Here is a 17,829-nt window from a genome sequence, read left to right as displayed (position 1 = left end):
TTGAGTACTGTGACTTTTAAACAAATTTCTTTTTCTTTTTGGATGACCTTTATTGAGATATCATTGAACATATAACATTGTACAAGTGTAAGGTATACAATATAAAGATTGAATATGTGTATATATTATGAAATGATCACCACAGTGAGTAAACACGTCCATCATCTCACACAATTACAATTTTGTGTGTATTTGGTGAGAACTTTTAAAATCTACTCTCTCAGCAATTTTCAAATATACAATATGGCATTGCTAACTATAGTCACCATGTTATACATGAGATTAGAGTTTGTCTACTGAATTTATTGAAGAGCTGGTTTGGTGGTGCTGAATTCTCTCAGCTTTTGCTTGTCTGTAAAGCTTTTGAATTCTCCTTCATATATGAATGAGATCCTTGCTGGGTACAGTAATCTAGGTTGTAAGTTATTCTCTTTCATTACTTTAAGTATGTCTTGCCATTCCCTTCTGGCCTGGAGGGTTTCTATTGATAGATCAGCTGTTATCCTTATGGGAATCCCTTTGTGTGTTATTTGTTGTTTCTCCTTTGCTGCTTTTAATATTTGTTCTTTGTGTTTGATCTTTGTTAATTTGATTAATATGTGTCTTGGGGTGTTTTACCTTGGGTTTATCCTGTTTGGGACTCTCTGGGTTTCTTGGACTTGGGTGGCTATTTCCTTCCCCATTTTAGGGAAGTTTTCAGCTATTATCTCCTCGAGTATTTTCTCATGGCCTTTCTTTTTGTCTTCTTCTTCTGGGACTCCTATGATTCAAATGTTGGGGCGTTTCACATTGTCCCAGAGGTCCCTGAGGTTGTCCTCATTTCTTTTGATTCTTTTTTCTTTTTTCCTCTCTGCTTCATTTATTTCCACCATTTTATCTTCTACCTCACTTATCCTATCTTCTGTCTCCATTATTCTATTCTTGGTTCCCTCCAGAGTGTTTTTTATTTCATTTATTTGCATTATTCATTTTTAATTGACTCTTTTTTATTTCTTCTAGGTCCTTATTAAACATTTCTTCCATCTTCTCAATCTTTGTCTCCAGGCTATTTATCTGTAACTTCATTTTGTTTTCAAGATTTGGGATCATTTTTATTATCATTATTCTAAATTCTTTTTCAGGTAGATTCCCTATCTCCTCCTTTTTTGTTTGACTTGGTGGGCATTTTTCATGTTCCTTTACCTGTTGGGTATTTCTTTGCTTTTTCATCTTGTTTAGATTGCTGTGTCTGGAGTGGGCTTTCTGTATTCTGGAGGTCTGTGGTTCCGTTTTATTGTGGAGGTTTCACCTAGTGGGTGGGTTTGGACGATTGGCTTGTCAAGGTTTCCTGGTTAGGGAAGCTTGCATCGGTGTTCTGGTGCGTGGAACTGGATTTCTTCTCTCTGGAGTGCAATGGAGTGTCCAGTAATGAGTTTTGAGATAGGTCTGTGTGTTAGGTGTGACTTTGGGCAGCCTGTATGTTGATGCTCAGGGCTATGTTCCTGCGTTGCTGGAGAATTTGCGTGGTATGTCTTGCTCTGAAACTTACTGGCTCTTGGGTGGTGGTTGGTTTCAGTGTAGGTATGGAGGCTTTTGGATGGTCTCTTATTACTTAATGTTCTGTGTAGTCAGGAGTTTTCTGGTGTTCCCAGGTTTTGGGCTTAAGTCTCCTGCCTCTGGATTTCAGTTTTATTCTTCCAGTAGTCTCAAGACTTCTCCAACTATACAGCACTGATAATAAAACTTCAAGGTTAATGGTGAAAAGATTCTCCACCGTGAGGGACACCCAGAGAGGTTCACAGAGTTACATGAAAAAGAGGAGAGGGAGGAGGGAGACAGAGATGAGCAGGAGGAGAAAAGGGGGGACTGAAGAGGAGAGAGACAGATCTACACAGTTGTCTGTTCCCAAAGTGTTCTCCGTAGCCCAGACACCCACAAAGAGTCACAGAACTGGATTGGGAAGAGAAGGGGAAAGGAGGAAATAGAGGTGTTCTGAGGTAGTAAACGGAGAATCAAAAGTGGGAGAGAGTAATCAACACACTCCTGAATAAAAATGGGAACTGAATATTGGATTCTTAAATGTCCAAAATTTATATCACATACTGAAAAACAAAGATTAAAAATCTAGAGTAGAGGTTAGACTCTTAAAAATACAATATTAAAAACAAAAACACAAAAAATTTTAAAAATATATATGAAGTTTGGCTTAAAAATAGGGTTTCTCTTTTTTTTTTTTTTTGGCAAGGTTATAGTGAAATGAAAATGAAAATTAAGGAGTAGTAGAGGAGTAATAGAGGACTTTAAAAGAAAATAAGAGAAAAAAAACAAGAAAAAAAATTTTTTTCCTAATTAAAAAAACCGTAAAAATATATGAAAATGAAAATTAAGGAGTAATGGAGGAGTAATAAGGAATTTTAAGAGAAAATAAAAGAGAAAAAATAAAAAAGAAAAGAAAAGAAAAAACTTAATTAAAAAAAAAGGTAAAAATATATCTAGGAATTTCTCTGGAGCTATTGCAGGCAGTGTGGGTTCGGTTCAGTTTCAGATTGCTCCTCGTTCCAGCTTACACTTCTCGATATCTACAGGCCCCTTCCGGTGTAGTCAGTGTTACCTACAGGGATTTTAATCTGTTGCAGTGGTCCCTTCTGAAGCGGTTTCCTTTGTTTATTTGGCTTCTGTTTGCCGGTCTCTTCAGTGTCTAATTTCCGCCCTGACACAGGAGGGCGGAGGTGGTCTCTTGTTCAGGTTCGCTAGTTCCGTCCTGCTCCTTTTGAAGACACTGGGCTGCTTTTCTGGGCGCCTGATGTCCTCAGCTAGCGATCAGAAGTTGTTTTGTGAAGTTTGCTCAGCGTTCAGTTGTTCTTTCGATGAATTTGTAGGGGAGAAAGTGGTCTCCTCGTCCTATTCCTCCACCATCTTGGCTCCTCCTGTCTACTGAATTTAATAGTCCTATCAGTTTTTTAGTGGCATTCTTAGAATTTTCTACTTAGAAGATCATGCTATCATCAATCAGAGACAATTTTACTTCTTCCTTTTCAATTCAGTGGCTTTTACCTCTTTTCTTGCCTTATGGCTCTGGCTAGGATTCACAGTACTATATTGGATAGGAATGGTGAGAGTGGGCACCCTTGCCTTTTTGCTGATCTGAAAGGAAAAGCTTTCAGTCTTTCCTCATTGAGTATGACTTTTGACATATGCATATTAGTAAGTGTGGTATATCACATTCAAAAAATGAAAGAAAAAACCATCTCAGTACATGAAACAAAAAGCACTGGACAAAACTCAGCATCCACTCACAAAAAAAACTCTCAACAAACTGGATAAAAAAGGAACATATTTCAACAAGGCAGGACATATAGGACAAGTCTTTTACCTCCTTAAGGCTCCGGTTCCTCAACTATAAAACAGGAGTGATGGTCATCAGGTCATGATGATGACTATGTTATAAGTAACTGTGCTTCACTGAATTGTTGTGAAGGTTAGATGAGGTAGCAATCAAGGCTAACAGACAGTAATTTAGGCTGTGAGTAAGGGCACTGTTAACAAAATCAAGTCAACTCAGACAAAATGGAGACATTTTCAATTACAGGCCCATCCTATGTCTCTAAAATTGACTTCCATGAATCTAACCCCAATCACAGCACAGTTTAAGAACATAAGAATCATCTCTTCTTACTATTGACCTAAGGGGTAAACAGCACTAATAAGATTCTGCTATTTTTTAAGCTACTCTCAAATCTTTATCTGAATTTCAAATTGAGTTTAAGGTGCCCAGAGTCTAATAGTATTTGACACAGTTAACAAAGGAAATGAACTCAAGAGAGCTTAGTTAGAAAACCCCTACAGGTGTGAACAGAGAGTCTTTTGCAAACCAAGAGATTTGGAATTTAATTTGTGCAAGTATGGAGGGGACTTCCAGCCAGCCATCTGTCTGGGAAAGCTTAGAGCAGATAAGAACTTAATTTGTCTGAATGACCTAGGCTTAATTTCACAAACATTTTCACTTCTGAAATGAGCCTAGTTTTGCCTTTGAGTGGACATTCAAAAAAAAAAAAAAGTCCTAGACATGAAGAAATTAACTTAAATGACTCATAAAAAGTAAGGTATTACTAGACATCTGTTAAGATTAAACAACACATGAACATATAATCAATGAATTGCCCCACAGATCAAGTTCATTCAAGACCACAGACAGTTAATTCTATTTCATTTTTTAAAACCTTTCTAGAACTGGTTTGTTCTTCCATCTTTACCTCCCCATTTGCTAAGGTAAATCAGAGACCCAGGATGTAATTATATCAGTTGACTCTAAAAACAAAGACCAAATATTGAGAGAGCAAAGAAGATACTGCACAGTCTCCCAATGCTTTTGTGGAAGTGGAGTCCAAAATCATGGCTTATGTTAGTGGACAAACTACGAAACACTGCATCATTAGATGCAGCAAACAGAAAGTAAGCAGAGACAACTCTAGAAATAATTCTATTTAATGAGAAAAGGTGCAACAATTTACTATATATAAACAACATAATCCTTCAAAGAATGTCAAAAATAAAAAGGCTACATTATCCAACAAGTTCTGGGATCTGGGAGGGACAATACACTGTGTGCTATGCTCTGCTGAGTTGCTCAGTCATGTCCAATTCTTTGCAACCCCATGGACTGGCTCCTGCAACCCACTAGGCTTTGTCCATGGGGATTCTCCAGGCAAGATACTGGAGTGGGTTGCCATGCCCTCCTCCAGGGGATTTTCCCAACTCAGGGCTCAAACCCAGGTCTCCCACATTTACCATCTGAACCAACAGGGAAGCCCAAGAATACTGGAGTGGGTAGCCTACCCCTTCTAAAGGGGAACTTCCCAACATAGGTACCAAACCAGAGTCTCCTGGATTGCAGGCAGAATTCTTTACCAGCTGAGCTACCAGGGAAGCCCGGACAACATATTCAGTTCAGTTCAGTTCAATTCAGTCACTCAGTCGTGTCCAACTCTGCGACTCCATGAACTGCAGTACGCCAGGCTTCCCTGTCCATCACCAACTCCCGGAGCTTGCTTAAACTCATGTCCATCAAATCGGTGATGCCAACCATCTCATCCTCTGTCATCCCCTTCTTCTCCTGCAACGTACTAATCTTTAGTAAATGATGACTTTCACATTAGAGATAGTATCAAGAGATGCTGTTTATCTAAACCCATTCAAGCTAACTCTTTGATCTCTTCCCATGAGAAGTTTCATTTCTAAAAATTCATTAATACTTATCTATGATTGAGATTGGTACCATATGAAGATGAATTTTATGAACCTCCGTAAGCTGAAGAAATCTGATGGCACTGCTTTATTAAAAGGGAATTTCTATTACTGCATAATAGTAATTTAGAATTGGCACCCTAGTTAATTGTGTCACACCATAACTTAGAGAATGTTCAAGTGGGAGGGGACATGGGTAAAGCTATGGCTGATTCATGTTGATGTTAGGTAGAAACCAACATAATACTGTAAAGCAATTATCCTTCAATTATAAATAAATAAAATAAAAAGAATAAAAAGAGATATATAAGCTGGTAGTTTTAAAAAAAGATATACATCTTTCAAAACCATATCCTATAAATGAAATTTTTACTAAAGTATTAAATGCATTGTTATCATTACAATGTTTGCTTTGGAAACTAGATTTAATTGTAAGAAAAATTGTGATGTTTTGTCTTTTCTGAGAAATTGGGTTGGTGATTAAAAAAGTGGATTAGAGTGTGTACTATACTTTTTTGGTTCCATAAACTTTACTAATGTTCAGTAATGAAATGCAGCATGAAAAAAAAAAAAGAATACTTGTAAAATCAGTAGCATGATTCAAATTCCTTCAAGACAGAAAAATTGATTATTGACTATAAAAGCCAGAGGGAAATTTCAGGCTTATGAAAAGATAAAAACAGGAAAAAAATTTTTCTTATCTTTGAAAACAAATCTAATCACCAGAGCTGCTCTCACAAATATCAGAGAAACTCACTCACAGGCCACCTACCTAAAGTTGTTGTACCTGTCTTTTAAGATTGATTCTCTCAATAAAAGGATGACTGTCTTTCCAATATTTCCTTTTCAGCCTTATAGACTACAGAAATACACACATAAGGAGAGCGATACGGATACACACACATCATAAATCACAGGGGACAGGTCAGCTTCATGCTTAGTCAATTCATTCAACATCCTTTCCCAGTTCAAGGCAGCCTCATCTTCCCTGGAGAATTAATTGTCACGTAATCATCACTTGGATTACCCAAGCTCTACTCTTTCACTCCCAGCTTTGTAAGAAAATTGTTTTCCTCCCACTTTTTTCAAAAATAAAAGTTGAGGGGGGAAAAAATACAATGGTCACTACTATATCCTTCCCCTAATTCCACGTTTGTTAACAATTTGCCACGCCTGCTTCATCTCTCCACACATACACAAACGTGGATGTTCTTTGGCTTATCCACTTGAAAGCTGCAGAAATCATATCTCACCCTAAAATCTCCAGCACGTGATTCTTAAGATTCTTAAGATTAACATCTTTTGTATGATCACAAATTATTACTCCACCCAAGAAAATAAACAATTATATAGTATTATCTATTATTCACTTTGTGTTCAGATTTCACCAGTGGGTGAAAGAACATTTGTTTGAACCCCCTTCAACCTGGATCCAATCTAACTTCATAGATCACAATTGGCAATTATGTCTCTTTAGCTTTTTTGAGGGTAAAGAATAGTTTCTCTCTCTTTCTCTCTCTCAGACACACCAATCCACCCACCCACTCACACACACACACACACACACACACACACACACACACACACACACACACAGAGTCTGCTCTTTTATGACAATGACATTTTGAAAAGTTCCGGAAAACTCTTTATTTAATGTCATGTATTTTGAACTTGACTATTCTCCTCTTCAGGCACTTACTTTGTTTTTCTATCCCTCGTGTTTCCAAAAATGTTGAATTTGGTACAGGCTTGATTAGCCTCAAGTTAAACATTTTTGAGAGAATATTTCACAATGGGGATGCTCTATCATCCATTTATACTTACATGGAGGATTTCTGTTTCTATGGTAGAGCTTGGCTTTTTGATTTCCTCTGTTTTCCGCCTTACCCCACTACCCTTTTTGAATACCACTATGGACTATAATAATAATAATGTCTGCGTGCCTAGTCTTTGCGACCCCATGGAATGTAGCCCTAAAAGATAATGCTGTTAAAGTGCTGCACTAAGTATGCCAATAAATTTGGAAAACTCAGCAGTGGCCACAAGACTGGAAAAGGTCAATTTTCATTCCAATCCCAAAGAAAGGCAACACCAAAGAATGTTCAAACTATCACACAATTGTTCTCATCTCACATGTTATCAAAGTAATGCTCAAAATTCTCCAACCAAGGCTTCAACACTATGTGAACTGAGAACTTCCAGATGTTCAAAATGGATTTAGAAAAGGCAGAAGAATCAGAGATAAAATTGCCAACATCCACTGGAAAAAAGCAAGAGAATTCCAGAAAAACATCTACTTCTGCTTCACTATCTACACTAAAGCCTTTGACTGTGTTGATCACAACAAACTGTGGACAATTCTTCAAGAGATGGGAATACCAGATCACCTTACCTGCTTCCTGAGAAATCTGTATGCAGGTCAAGAAGTAACAGTGAGAACTGGACATGGAACAACAGACTGGTCCCAAATTGGGAAAGGAGTATGTCAAGGCTGTATACTGTCACCCTGCTTATTTAATTTGTATGCAGAGTACATCATGAGAAATGCCAGGCTGGATGAAGCTCAAGCTGGAATCAAGACTACAGGGACAAATATCAACAACCAGATATGCAGATAGATGACACCACCCTTATGGCAGAAAGCAAAGAGGAACTAAAGAGCCTCCTGGTGAAAGTGAAAGAGGAGAGTGAAAAAGCTGACTTAAAACTCAATATTCAGAAAACTAAGATCATGGCATCTGGTCCCATCACTTTAAGGCAAATAGATGGGGAAACAATGGAAACAGTGACTGACTTTATTTACTTGGGTTCCAAGATCACTGCCAACGGTGACTGCAGCCATGAAATTAAAAGACCCTTGCTCCTTGGAAGAAAATCTATAATCAACCTAGAAAGCATACTAAAAAGCAGAGATATTACTTTGCCGACAAAGGTCCATCTAGTCAAAGCTATGGTTTTTCCAGTAATAATATATGGATGGAAGAGTTGGACCATAAAGAAAGCTGAGCGCTGAAGAATTGATGCTCTTGAAATATGGTGTTGGAGAAGACTCTTGAGAGTCCCTTGAACTGCAAGGAGATCCAACCAGTCCATCCTAAAGGAAATCAACTCTGAATATTCATTGGAAGGAACAATGATGAAGCTGAAGGTCCAATACTTTGGCCACCTGACGCAAAAAGCTGACTCTGCAAAAGACCCTGATGCTGGGAAAGATTGAAGGCAGGAGGAGAAGAGAGCGACAGAGGATGAGATGGTTAGATGGCATCACCGACATGATGAACATGAGTTTGAGCAAGCTCCAGGAGTTGGTGATGGATAGGAAAGCCTGGCGTGCTGCAGTCCATGGGGTCGCAAAGAGTTGGACAGAACTAAGTGACTGAGCTGAACTAGACTGTAGCCTGCCAGGCTCCTCTGTTCCTGGTATTTCTCAGGCAAGAATACTGGAGTGGGTTGCCATTTTCTCCTCCAGGGCCTATAGACTAGTGGATTGTTACCTATCCTGAATGCTACAATCAGAGTTATTATTCTTTCTTAATACTCAAATTGCCCCAAATTTGACAATTAGTAAGTTCTTTAAGCAGCTGTTTTTTAAAAATCTGAGTCTTAATACAGTATGATTAAAGTCACCTTTTTTAAGGTTATTTCTCTACTGAAGAAAATCACCTACTCATTCATTCAAATTATTTCAAAAATTTCTGAAGTATTAACCATGTGCCAGATGCCTTTTTAAGTGTTGGGGATATATTAAAGACCAACAGAGTCCCTACTACCAGGGGGCTTACGTTATTCATTATGAAGACAAAAACGGAAAGAAAAATAATTACGTAATATATCAGATGGGGGTAAGTGCTTAGGAGAAAAACAAAGCAGTGTATGGGATGAAAAATGATAGAGAGTTGGTATTTAGAGTAGAGAGAAACCCCTCCAAAGAAATAACACGAGGCAGAGACTCAGATGAATTTGATTGAGTAGCTTGTAGCATCTGGAGGTTGAGAAAGCCCAGCCCTGGGAACAGAGCAAGGGGCCTACTTGGAATGTTTGAAGATCAGCAAGAAGGCAGTGTGGCTGGAGTCCAGTAAGCTGGGGGTAGCTGCAGGATGTAAGATCGGAAAAGAATGAATCCTGACATTCATCATATACTCAGGGTATAACTATGATTTGTTTTTGCTTTGTATTTTTCCCCTCCTTGGGCTGCAGGGCATGTGGGATCTTAGTTCCCCAGACAGCACCCCACCTCCCCCACGCCCGCAGCAAAAGCTCAGAGTCTTAACTACTGGTCGGCCAGAGAAGCCCCTTGTTTTGCATTTTATAATAAAACAATTTTTTAAGCTGGAGACTGAGCCTGGTTCTTAGAGTGGGTTTAAAAAAATATGAACATGTCCTAACCCCTGGAACTTGTGAAACTCACTTTATTTGGAAGAAGGATATTTGCAGATGTACAGAGGTTAAGGATCAGGAGATGGGCTCCATCTGGAATTACCTGGGTCGGCCCTAAATCTAGTGACAACTGTCCTTAAAAGAGGCAGGAGAAAAGAAAGAGAGAAGAGAAGGCCACATGAAGATGGGGACAGAGACTGAAGTCATGCAGCCACAAGCCAAGGAACACCTCCTGCATGCTCCTTTATAGGAAATGACAAAATGATTCTAAAATGTATATGAAAAAGCAGAGGACCTAAACAATTTTTATAAAGAATGAACTTGGAGAACTCACACTATCTGATGCCAACACTGGCTACAAAGTTAGAGTAATCAAGACAGTACACTGCTATAAAGACAGATACACATACCAAAGGAACAGCGCGGTCCAAAAACAGACTCTTGTTTACGGTCAAGTGTCTTTTCACAAAGGTGTTGTACTGGAGTGAATAGTGTGGCCCCAAAACTCATGGCCTCCCAGAACCCCAGAATGTGACCTTATTTGGAAGCAGGGTCTTTGCAGATGTCATTAGTGAGGATGCAGTCATACTGGATTAGGTGGACCCTAAATCCAGTGATTGGCGTCCTTATAAGAACACATAGAGAAGACATAGACAGAGGGGAAGAAAGCCACACGCCAACACAGGCAGAGAATAGAACTGTGGAGTCAAAAATGCCATGAATTTCTGGGAGCACCAGAAGCTAGGAAGCGTCAAGAAAGGGTTCCTCAACACAACGTTTAGAGGAAGCCCTGCCAAACCTTGATTTTAGACTTCTAGCCTCCAAAACTAGGAGGAAAGACATCTTTCCTTGAAGTTATCGAATTTGTATTAATTTGTTAAGGCAGCCCTAGGAAACTAATACATTTTTAGTTTGCTGTTGTTGTTTGGTCGGTTGGTTTTTATTGAGGCAAAATGAACAAAACACAAAGTTTACTTGAACATGAGTTTTATAATCACACTGGCCTGGGTTCCACTGCTTCATCTATCACTACACTCTACAGAGAATGTAGCCTGTGCTACTCTTCAGACATAATCTGACTCTTTGTGACCCCACGGATAGTAGCCCACCAGGCTCCTTTGCCCATGGGATTTTCCAGGCAAGAATACTGGAGTGGGTTGCCATTTCCTCCTCCAGGGGATCTTCCCAACCCAGGGGTCGATCTGTATTGGGAGGCAGATTCCTTACCACTGAGCCATCTGGAAAGCCCAATCGCATAGGATGACCTGCTTCTAATTAGCCTGCCTACAGCTTCCCCACACAAATAGTCTCCCATCAAGGCACACCTGAACCTTCCTTTCCACTATCGAGGTTTCCCACTCCCCTATTTGCCTTTGAATCTCTGACAAATACAAGCATGGTTGATTCCCTTGTTACAGCAAGCACTAAATGAATAGCCATTGGCTGGTCTCATTTGGTTGCTCTTCATTTACTTCCACAACTAGGATAAAAGGAGGTGAGGTCCTCATTTTATTTTTGTGGTGTTTCTGCTCCGTATCTTAAAAATCCCTTCTTCTAAGACAGTATGATATATTGCGGAGGGCAGTGGGGTGGGGGGGTGTGGGGGAGGCCGCTGCTTTGGAACCAGAGAGACCTGGGTTTCAAGATCTGACTCCTCTAGCTATGACCTTATGGAAGTTCTATAATTTCTTTGAACATCAGCTTCCTTGCCAACGTTCCTGACTGAGGGAACAGTAACCACCTACTGCTAACTGCCCTAAAAAGAGATGATGAACACAGAAGAGGAACAGCGCCTGGCATAGAATAAGTCCTCAGTGAAGTTAGCTGCTGTGATTAGGCTACAGTGTTCAGCATTGAAACACTTAACTCTGTGATTCAATAACCTGCTATTAAGGTTGGTAGTCATTTTTTGTTTCTAAGTTATGTTATTAGCAATGTGGTGCCAAGTCCCTCATCTTAGAAAGTTAAGGACAGCATGGAAGTGATGTTCTGACTGCAAGTGACAGAAAACCACCAAAACCAGCTCATGTAAAATCCCACACACAGATCTAAAGTACATCTAGGACTGAAAAGGACTGAATTTAAATTAATAAACAGTAATTCAAGAAACCAGGTTACTACTCTCTCAGGGTGATCAAACGCTTGGTTTGAACACCCTTACTTCTCTGTCAACAGGCTTCTGTTAACTCAGCCTACACATGGCCCTTAAAAACAGCCACTCCAAGAGGGTAGTGATCTGTAACGTGATAGGGATTTGGGTTTAAACACGTATATATACATCTTTCTGGCTTCCCTGGGGCTCAAACGGTAAAGGATCTGCCTGCAATGCAGGAGACCTGGGTTCAATCCCTGGGTCGGGAAGATCCTCTGGAAAAGGGCATGGCCACCCACTCCAGAATCCTTGCCTGGAGAATTCCGCAAACAGAGGAGCCTGGCAGGTACAGTCCACGGGGGTCACAGAGAGTCAGACACAACTCAGCGACTAACTTTCTTTCACATGTATATACGTTTAACAACACTCATCTAACGGTACACTTAACACGTACACATTTCATTGTACGTTTGAATCTCTTTTCCTGTGTCTTTCATCAAACTGTGACATGTCAAAGACAAAAAGGAAATCGTATTCAATTCTAAATCCCCAACAATAGTACAATACCTAGCACGTAGCCAAATCCCAATAAATGTTTCATTATTAAACAAAGGAAGACAAACTTACGAAAATGAGAAATTTTACTTACTGGAATTCATCCTGAAACGTGTGTTAAAAGTTCTCATTTTAATTAGTAATTACATTCTAATTAATATAAACAGATTTAAATTTTACTTATTATAAAGAGAAGTATATTTATTTATAAGCAAACAATTAGTGACAATTACGGGGCAAACTGCTCTGGCTACATGACGCTACCGCCACCTAGTGGAAATAAATGCACATTACCATGACTGCAAACACCTTAAAGAAGAAAATTTCCAACTGGGTTGAGGGACCATGAGCAAACCCATTTCAATCACATTAACGAGGCATCTGCCAGGTTCTGGAAATTATGCCAGGTTCCATGAGGACAGGCAAAGATCATGACTGTTTTGATCACTGCTGTATCACTAGAGTCAAGAAGAGTGACAATATACTTTGTTCATGCGTGCTCAGGTTGCTTCAGTTGTATCCAACACTTTGCAACCCTATGGATGTAGCCCACCAGGCTCCTCTGTCCGTGGGATTTCCCAGGCGAGAACACTGGGGTGGGTTGCCATGCTCTGCTCCAGGGGATCTTTCTGACCCAAGGACAGAACCCAGGCCTCCTGCAGCTCCTGCATTGCAGGCGGATTCTGTACTGCTGAGCCACCAGGAGAGCCCTAACATACTTGGGTAGCTTTCAGTAAACATCTGTAAGCTGACTGACTAGATTCTAAGGATTAAAAGAAGACTGAGAGATGGTCTTCGGTAAAGGCATTCAGCCATCCAAAGCCAACAGAATTTTATCCAGGCCACGGAACATTATTCAACATGCATGCGAGCACACACACATACACACAGACGCAACTATCAAGCCATAGAAAAGACATAAAGGAACCTTAAATGCATATTATACTAAGTAAAAGAAGCTAGTCAGAAAAGGCTACATATATTATTCCAACTATATTACATTCTGAAAAGGGCAAAGCTATAGAGATAGCAGAAAAAAGATCAGTGGTCACAAGGTGTTGGGAGGAGGGAGAGATTGATAGGCAGAGCATAGGATTTTAGGGCAGCGAAACTATTCTGTGTGGTGTTTTATTAGTGGAAGCATGTAGTTATACATTTGTCAAAACCCATGGAATGTTCAACCCTAATGTAAACTATGGACTCTAGATGATAATGATGTGTTAATGTGAGTTCATCAGTTATAACAAGAGTACCACTCTGGTGGGGGATGTTGACAGTGGGGGAGCCTGTGCATGTGTGGGGGTAGGAGGTATATGGAGGCTCTGTACTTTCTATTCAACTTTGCTATAAACCTAAAACTGTTCTTGTAAACGGTCTGCTTCTAAAAAACAATATGATTTTTACCCTGATGTTCAAATAAGCAAACCCACATCTAATGAGTACATCAAAACTATGATACTGGTTTTAAATACCTAAGTGAATGCTCAGTAAATGTCATTTCCTCACCTCTGTGGTGATGGTTTAGTCGCTAAGTCATGTCCAACTCTTGTGATCTCATGGACTGTAGCTTGCCGGGCTTCTCTGTCCATAGGATTCTCCAGGCAAGAACACTGGAGTGGGTTGCCATTTCCTTCTCCGAGGGATCTTTCCCAGCCAGGAATCAAACCTGGGTCTCCTGCATTGCAGGCAGATTCTTTACCAACTGAGCTACCAGGAACAGTCCTTGCCTCTGTGGCACAGCCCTAATTCCACATCCCAAGCAGCTCCCATCAAGCAGCTATAAACAAGTCACTGGGTCTTCATCTGTAAAATTAAGACAACGAGACAAAATCTCTCAGTTCCCTTCCTGATATAACATTTTTTAAATTTTAAATGAAGACATAAAACACGTTAAATTTTTCTAGGGTATAGAGAAAGAAAGAAAACTGTCAAATACTTACAGCATCATACTGACACCAAAATCTGACAAAGAAGATATTAAAAATTACTGCAAAAACTCTAAAAGTGATGCCCAAAAGAACTCAGGGATACGTTAAATGAAAGATATGCTATGAGCACAAAATGTTTGGTCTAGGAATAGAATGATTATTAAATATTAAGTTTACTCATATAAATAATAACCACACAAATAGGTCAAAAAACAAAAGTTGATGACCATGTCAGTATATGTCAAACATGTTTTTGAAAAAATTATAAAACCACTCCTGATTTTTAGTTAGTTAGGTAGGTAGTTCAGTCGCTCACTCATGTCTGACTCTCTGCGACCCCATGAATTGCAGCACGCCAGGCCTCCTTGTCCATCACCAACTCCCAGGGTTTACTCAAACCCATGTCCATCGAGTCGGTGATGCCATCCAATCATCTCATCCTCTGTCGTCCCCTTCTCCTCCTGCCCCCAATCTGTCTCAGCATCAGGATCTTTTCTAATGAGTCAGCTCTTCGCATGAGGTGGCCAAAGTATTGGAGTTTCAGCTTCAGCATCAGTCCTTCCAATGAACACCCAGGACTGATCTCCTTTAGGATGGACTGGTTGGATCTCCTTGCAGTCCAAGGGACTCGCAAGAGTCTTCTCCAACACCATAGTTCAAAAGCATCAATTTTTCAGCGCTCAGCTGATTTTTAACCCTTAGCAAAACAGCAATAGGTGACTTTTTTCTTAATATAATTGACAAATGCAAAATGTTATGGTGGTGATAGTGGTGTAGTAGCTTCCCAGGTGGTGCTTAGCAGTAAGATCAGGTTCAATCCCTGGGTTAGGAAGATCCCCTAGAGCAGGAAACAGCAACCCACTCCAGTATTCTTGCCTGGAGAATTCAATGGACAGAAGAGCCCGGTGGGTTGCAGTTCATGGGGCCTCGAAGTCAGACACAACTGAGGAGTCAAGCATACACACAGAGCAGGGAAGCCCAGGGATGTGACACGAAGTGACTTCCCAGCACATTATCAGTAAACCTCCACTGCGTGTGCACAACAGGCCACATTTTTATCACCCAACGAAGCACCAAATCTCGAAACAAGGAAGGGGGAGGGAATCTGATGGAAACACAGCCACAGATCTTCCCATTGGCTCCTCTTCCCTGAAAGACCTTGATGAAAGCCGTTCATGCCAGGATGAAGGCAGTTGCCTCAGGCCAGCTGACTCACGATAGAGCCTGTGTGAGTACACGGTTCACAGGAGGCAAAAAGAGAAATCCTGAACAAGTATATAGAAATACACTCCCCGGAAAAAAGGGTCATTTTAATATGAAATCAGTTGACGAGAGAACCTGGGATTCAAAGACAGATACACAATCATTAAGGAACTGTCATGCACAGAGATGGTGAAGATGCTTTCATTGTCAAGGATACCCCTTAACTCATCAGTCAGCTAAGCAACCAATCAATAATTTAGGGGGTTCCTACTATGTGCAAACCTCTGCAAGAGTTATAAGAAAATGTAAGATAGGGTTCCATCAAGATAAATACCTATTTCACGGCTGGGGAGACAGAATAAACAAAGGGAGAGAACAAAACAATACATGAGATGGATGAGGCAACCTAATTCTCTCCCTGCTTTCCCATATATGAGTTAGGAATAAGAACACAAGAAGCAGTCAATCTGAACAGTTTACATCCTCTAACTTTCAGAAGCTAAAAGGATTTGAAGCTTTTTTAACAGACACAGGTAAATAATCTATCACAATGGTAATAACTGATCAGAGATTATTGAAAATATACTAACACCTTAAAGAAATCTCAGTAATGTCTATTCTCCCACCTAACAAGGCATATTAACTAATTAATTTAATTAATCACAACTATATTCGCAAGCCACTATGCTAGGCTCCAACTGAATGAACCAAAATTGAATAGATGAAAATATTCAAAGAAATCTTATATAATGCCTGTTACAGGACTGGAAGCAAGTTCTGAGGGCAGCTCATTAACAAAGAAAGAACTGGGACTGAAATTCTTGAGTTTGTAACCGAAAATAAGCACATGTAGCTACATAGTCACCTCTGTTTATACTGCTAGGATTAAAAACCGGTGATGAGATTAAATCAACGTCCTCCCATCCCTAAGATAACCCAACTTTGAGGAAGTACAGGTGACAGTTCACATTAATTCAACAAATATGTACTGAGTTTTCATACTATGCTCAGTGCCTGAAATGTGAAGTGAATAAGATGTGGACTCGGTTTATTGTGTTTTTAAATAAATACACAGTCAAGTCGAATCCCTGATCTAAGAAAGAGCTCATGTTACAGAGTTCTTTGTCTTTGTTGGTGGTAAAAAAAAAATGGCATGCCTTTAAAAAGTAAGGTTCCTTGAAACAATCCTGTTTTTCCAATCATTAACTGCCTAACCAAGAGGCTACAAAGCTGGAACATCACTACACTGTACTTGTAATGAATGACTGGAATGTGAGTTGGAAATAAAATTAAATATCTCTAAAACTATAATGCTGTACTGGTTCAATGTAAAACTATGAAATCCTACATCAAGAAATTTTATTTATGCAAAATCTATTCAAAAAAGCAAGATATAAACAGCTAATATTTCATGGCCCCATTACCAAGTGTAAAGAGGTTTTCAAGTAAGAAATGTGTACTGCTGAAAGCTTTGGGAACACTGAGCCTCTATATCCAGTGGAAAAGGCAGATAAAGCCTTGAGGCAAAAATGCTAGGAAGTGATAGAATGCCTTCTTTACAATTTGCAGTTAGGTTATTACCCATGATAAATTGATAACCATTCATTAACTTTGAGAGCAATAGACAACTGACAGGCTATTTCATGCCTCAAAGAATTTATGGCAAAAATGACAGGTGACTTAGAATTCAGAAAATAAAATGGATTCTTGGAAATTGTTACTTTCATGCAGCCTTCTTTTAAATAAACTTGGAAGCAGGTATAGGTATTCGCTACTGATAAAAATTAAAGGTCATGATTTTCTACATCAACGACCAAAGGATTAATGTTTATCATTTGCATCAGTCTGTCAATCAACAATATATATACATGAATCTAGCATTTAAGGTATCAGGAGAAAGACTATTCACCATGGGTCATAAAAGGGAAGAATTATGCAAAACTCACATTAATAACTTAATTAAAACAGGGTACAATTAAGATTTTGGAATTATGTTTACAGGTAGGTTCTCCTTATACCTACCTCAAAGTTGCAAGTATCCTAAGGCATTGTAGTCAAGTCCCCACCTTTGCAGCCCGAAGGACTATAGCACGCCAGGCTCTCCTGTCCATGGGATTATCTAGGCAAAAGTACTGGAGCAAGTTGCCATTTCCTACTCCAGAGAATATTATCCACCCAGGGACTAAAGCAGCATCTCTTAAGTCTCCAGCATTGGCAGGCAGACTCTTTATCACTAGAGCCGCCTGGGAAGCCCTTCAATTCAGTTCAGTTCAGTCGCTCAGTCGTGTCCGACTCTACAATCCCATGGACTGTAGCATGCCAGGCCTCGCTGTCCATCACCAACTCCTGGAATCTATTCAAACTCATGTCCATTGACATGATGGACATCAGTGATGCCATCCAACCATCTCATCCTCTGTTGTCCCCTTCTCCTGCCTTCAATCTTTCCCA

General features: G+C 39.7%; 1 protein-coding gene and 1 non-coding gene across 3 annotated transcripts in view; both read right to left on the bottom strand.

The window, feature by feature from the left end:
• Nucleotides 1-17,829, bottom strand: part of SMYD3 (SET and MYND domain containing 3) — a 701,156-nt gene that overhangs the window by 626,155 nt on the left and 57,172 nt on the right. Inside the window, exon 1 of one of the 2 annotated variants that reach the window (XM_065935585.1) lies at nt 13,754-13,867. The exons of the other annotated variant lie outside the window; for it this stretch is intronic. Within the exon in view, the coding sequence (XP_065791657.1) occupies nt 13,754-13,836 (83 nt within the window). The 5' untranslated portion in view covers nt 13,837-13,867. Of the gene's footprint in view, nt 1-13,753; nt 13,868-17,829 lie in introns of those variants that run through there. 2 annotated transcript variants of the gene reach the window in all.
• Nucleotides 13,893-13,964, bottom strand: TRNAC-GCA (transfer RNA cysteine (anticodon GCA)). Its single transcript has one exon. It is a non-coding gene; the product is annotated as a tRNA-Cys (tRNA).

The sequence above is a fragment of the Muntiacus reevesi genome, chromosome 5 (genome assembly GCF_963930625.1).
Source record: "Muntiacus reevesi chromosome 5, mMunRee1.1, whole genome shotgun sequence".
NCBI classification, from domain to species: domain Eukaryota; kingdom Metazoa; phylum Chordata; class Mammalia; order Artiodactyla; family Cervidae; genus Muntiacus; species Muntiacus reevesi.
This window is presented reverse-complemented; position numbering and strand designations above follow the sequence as displayed.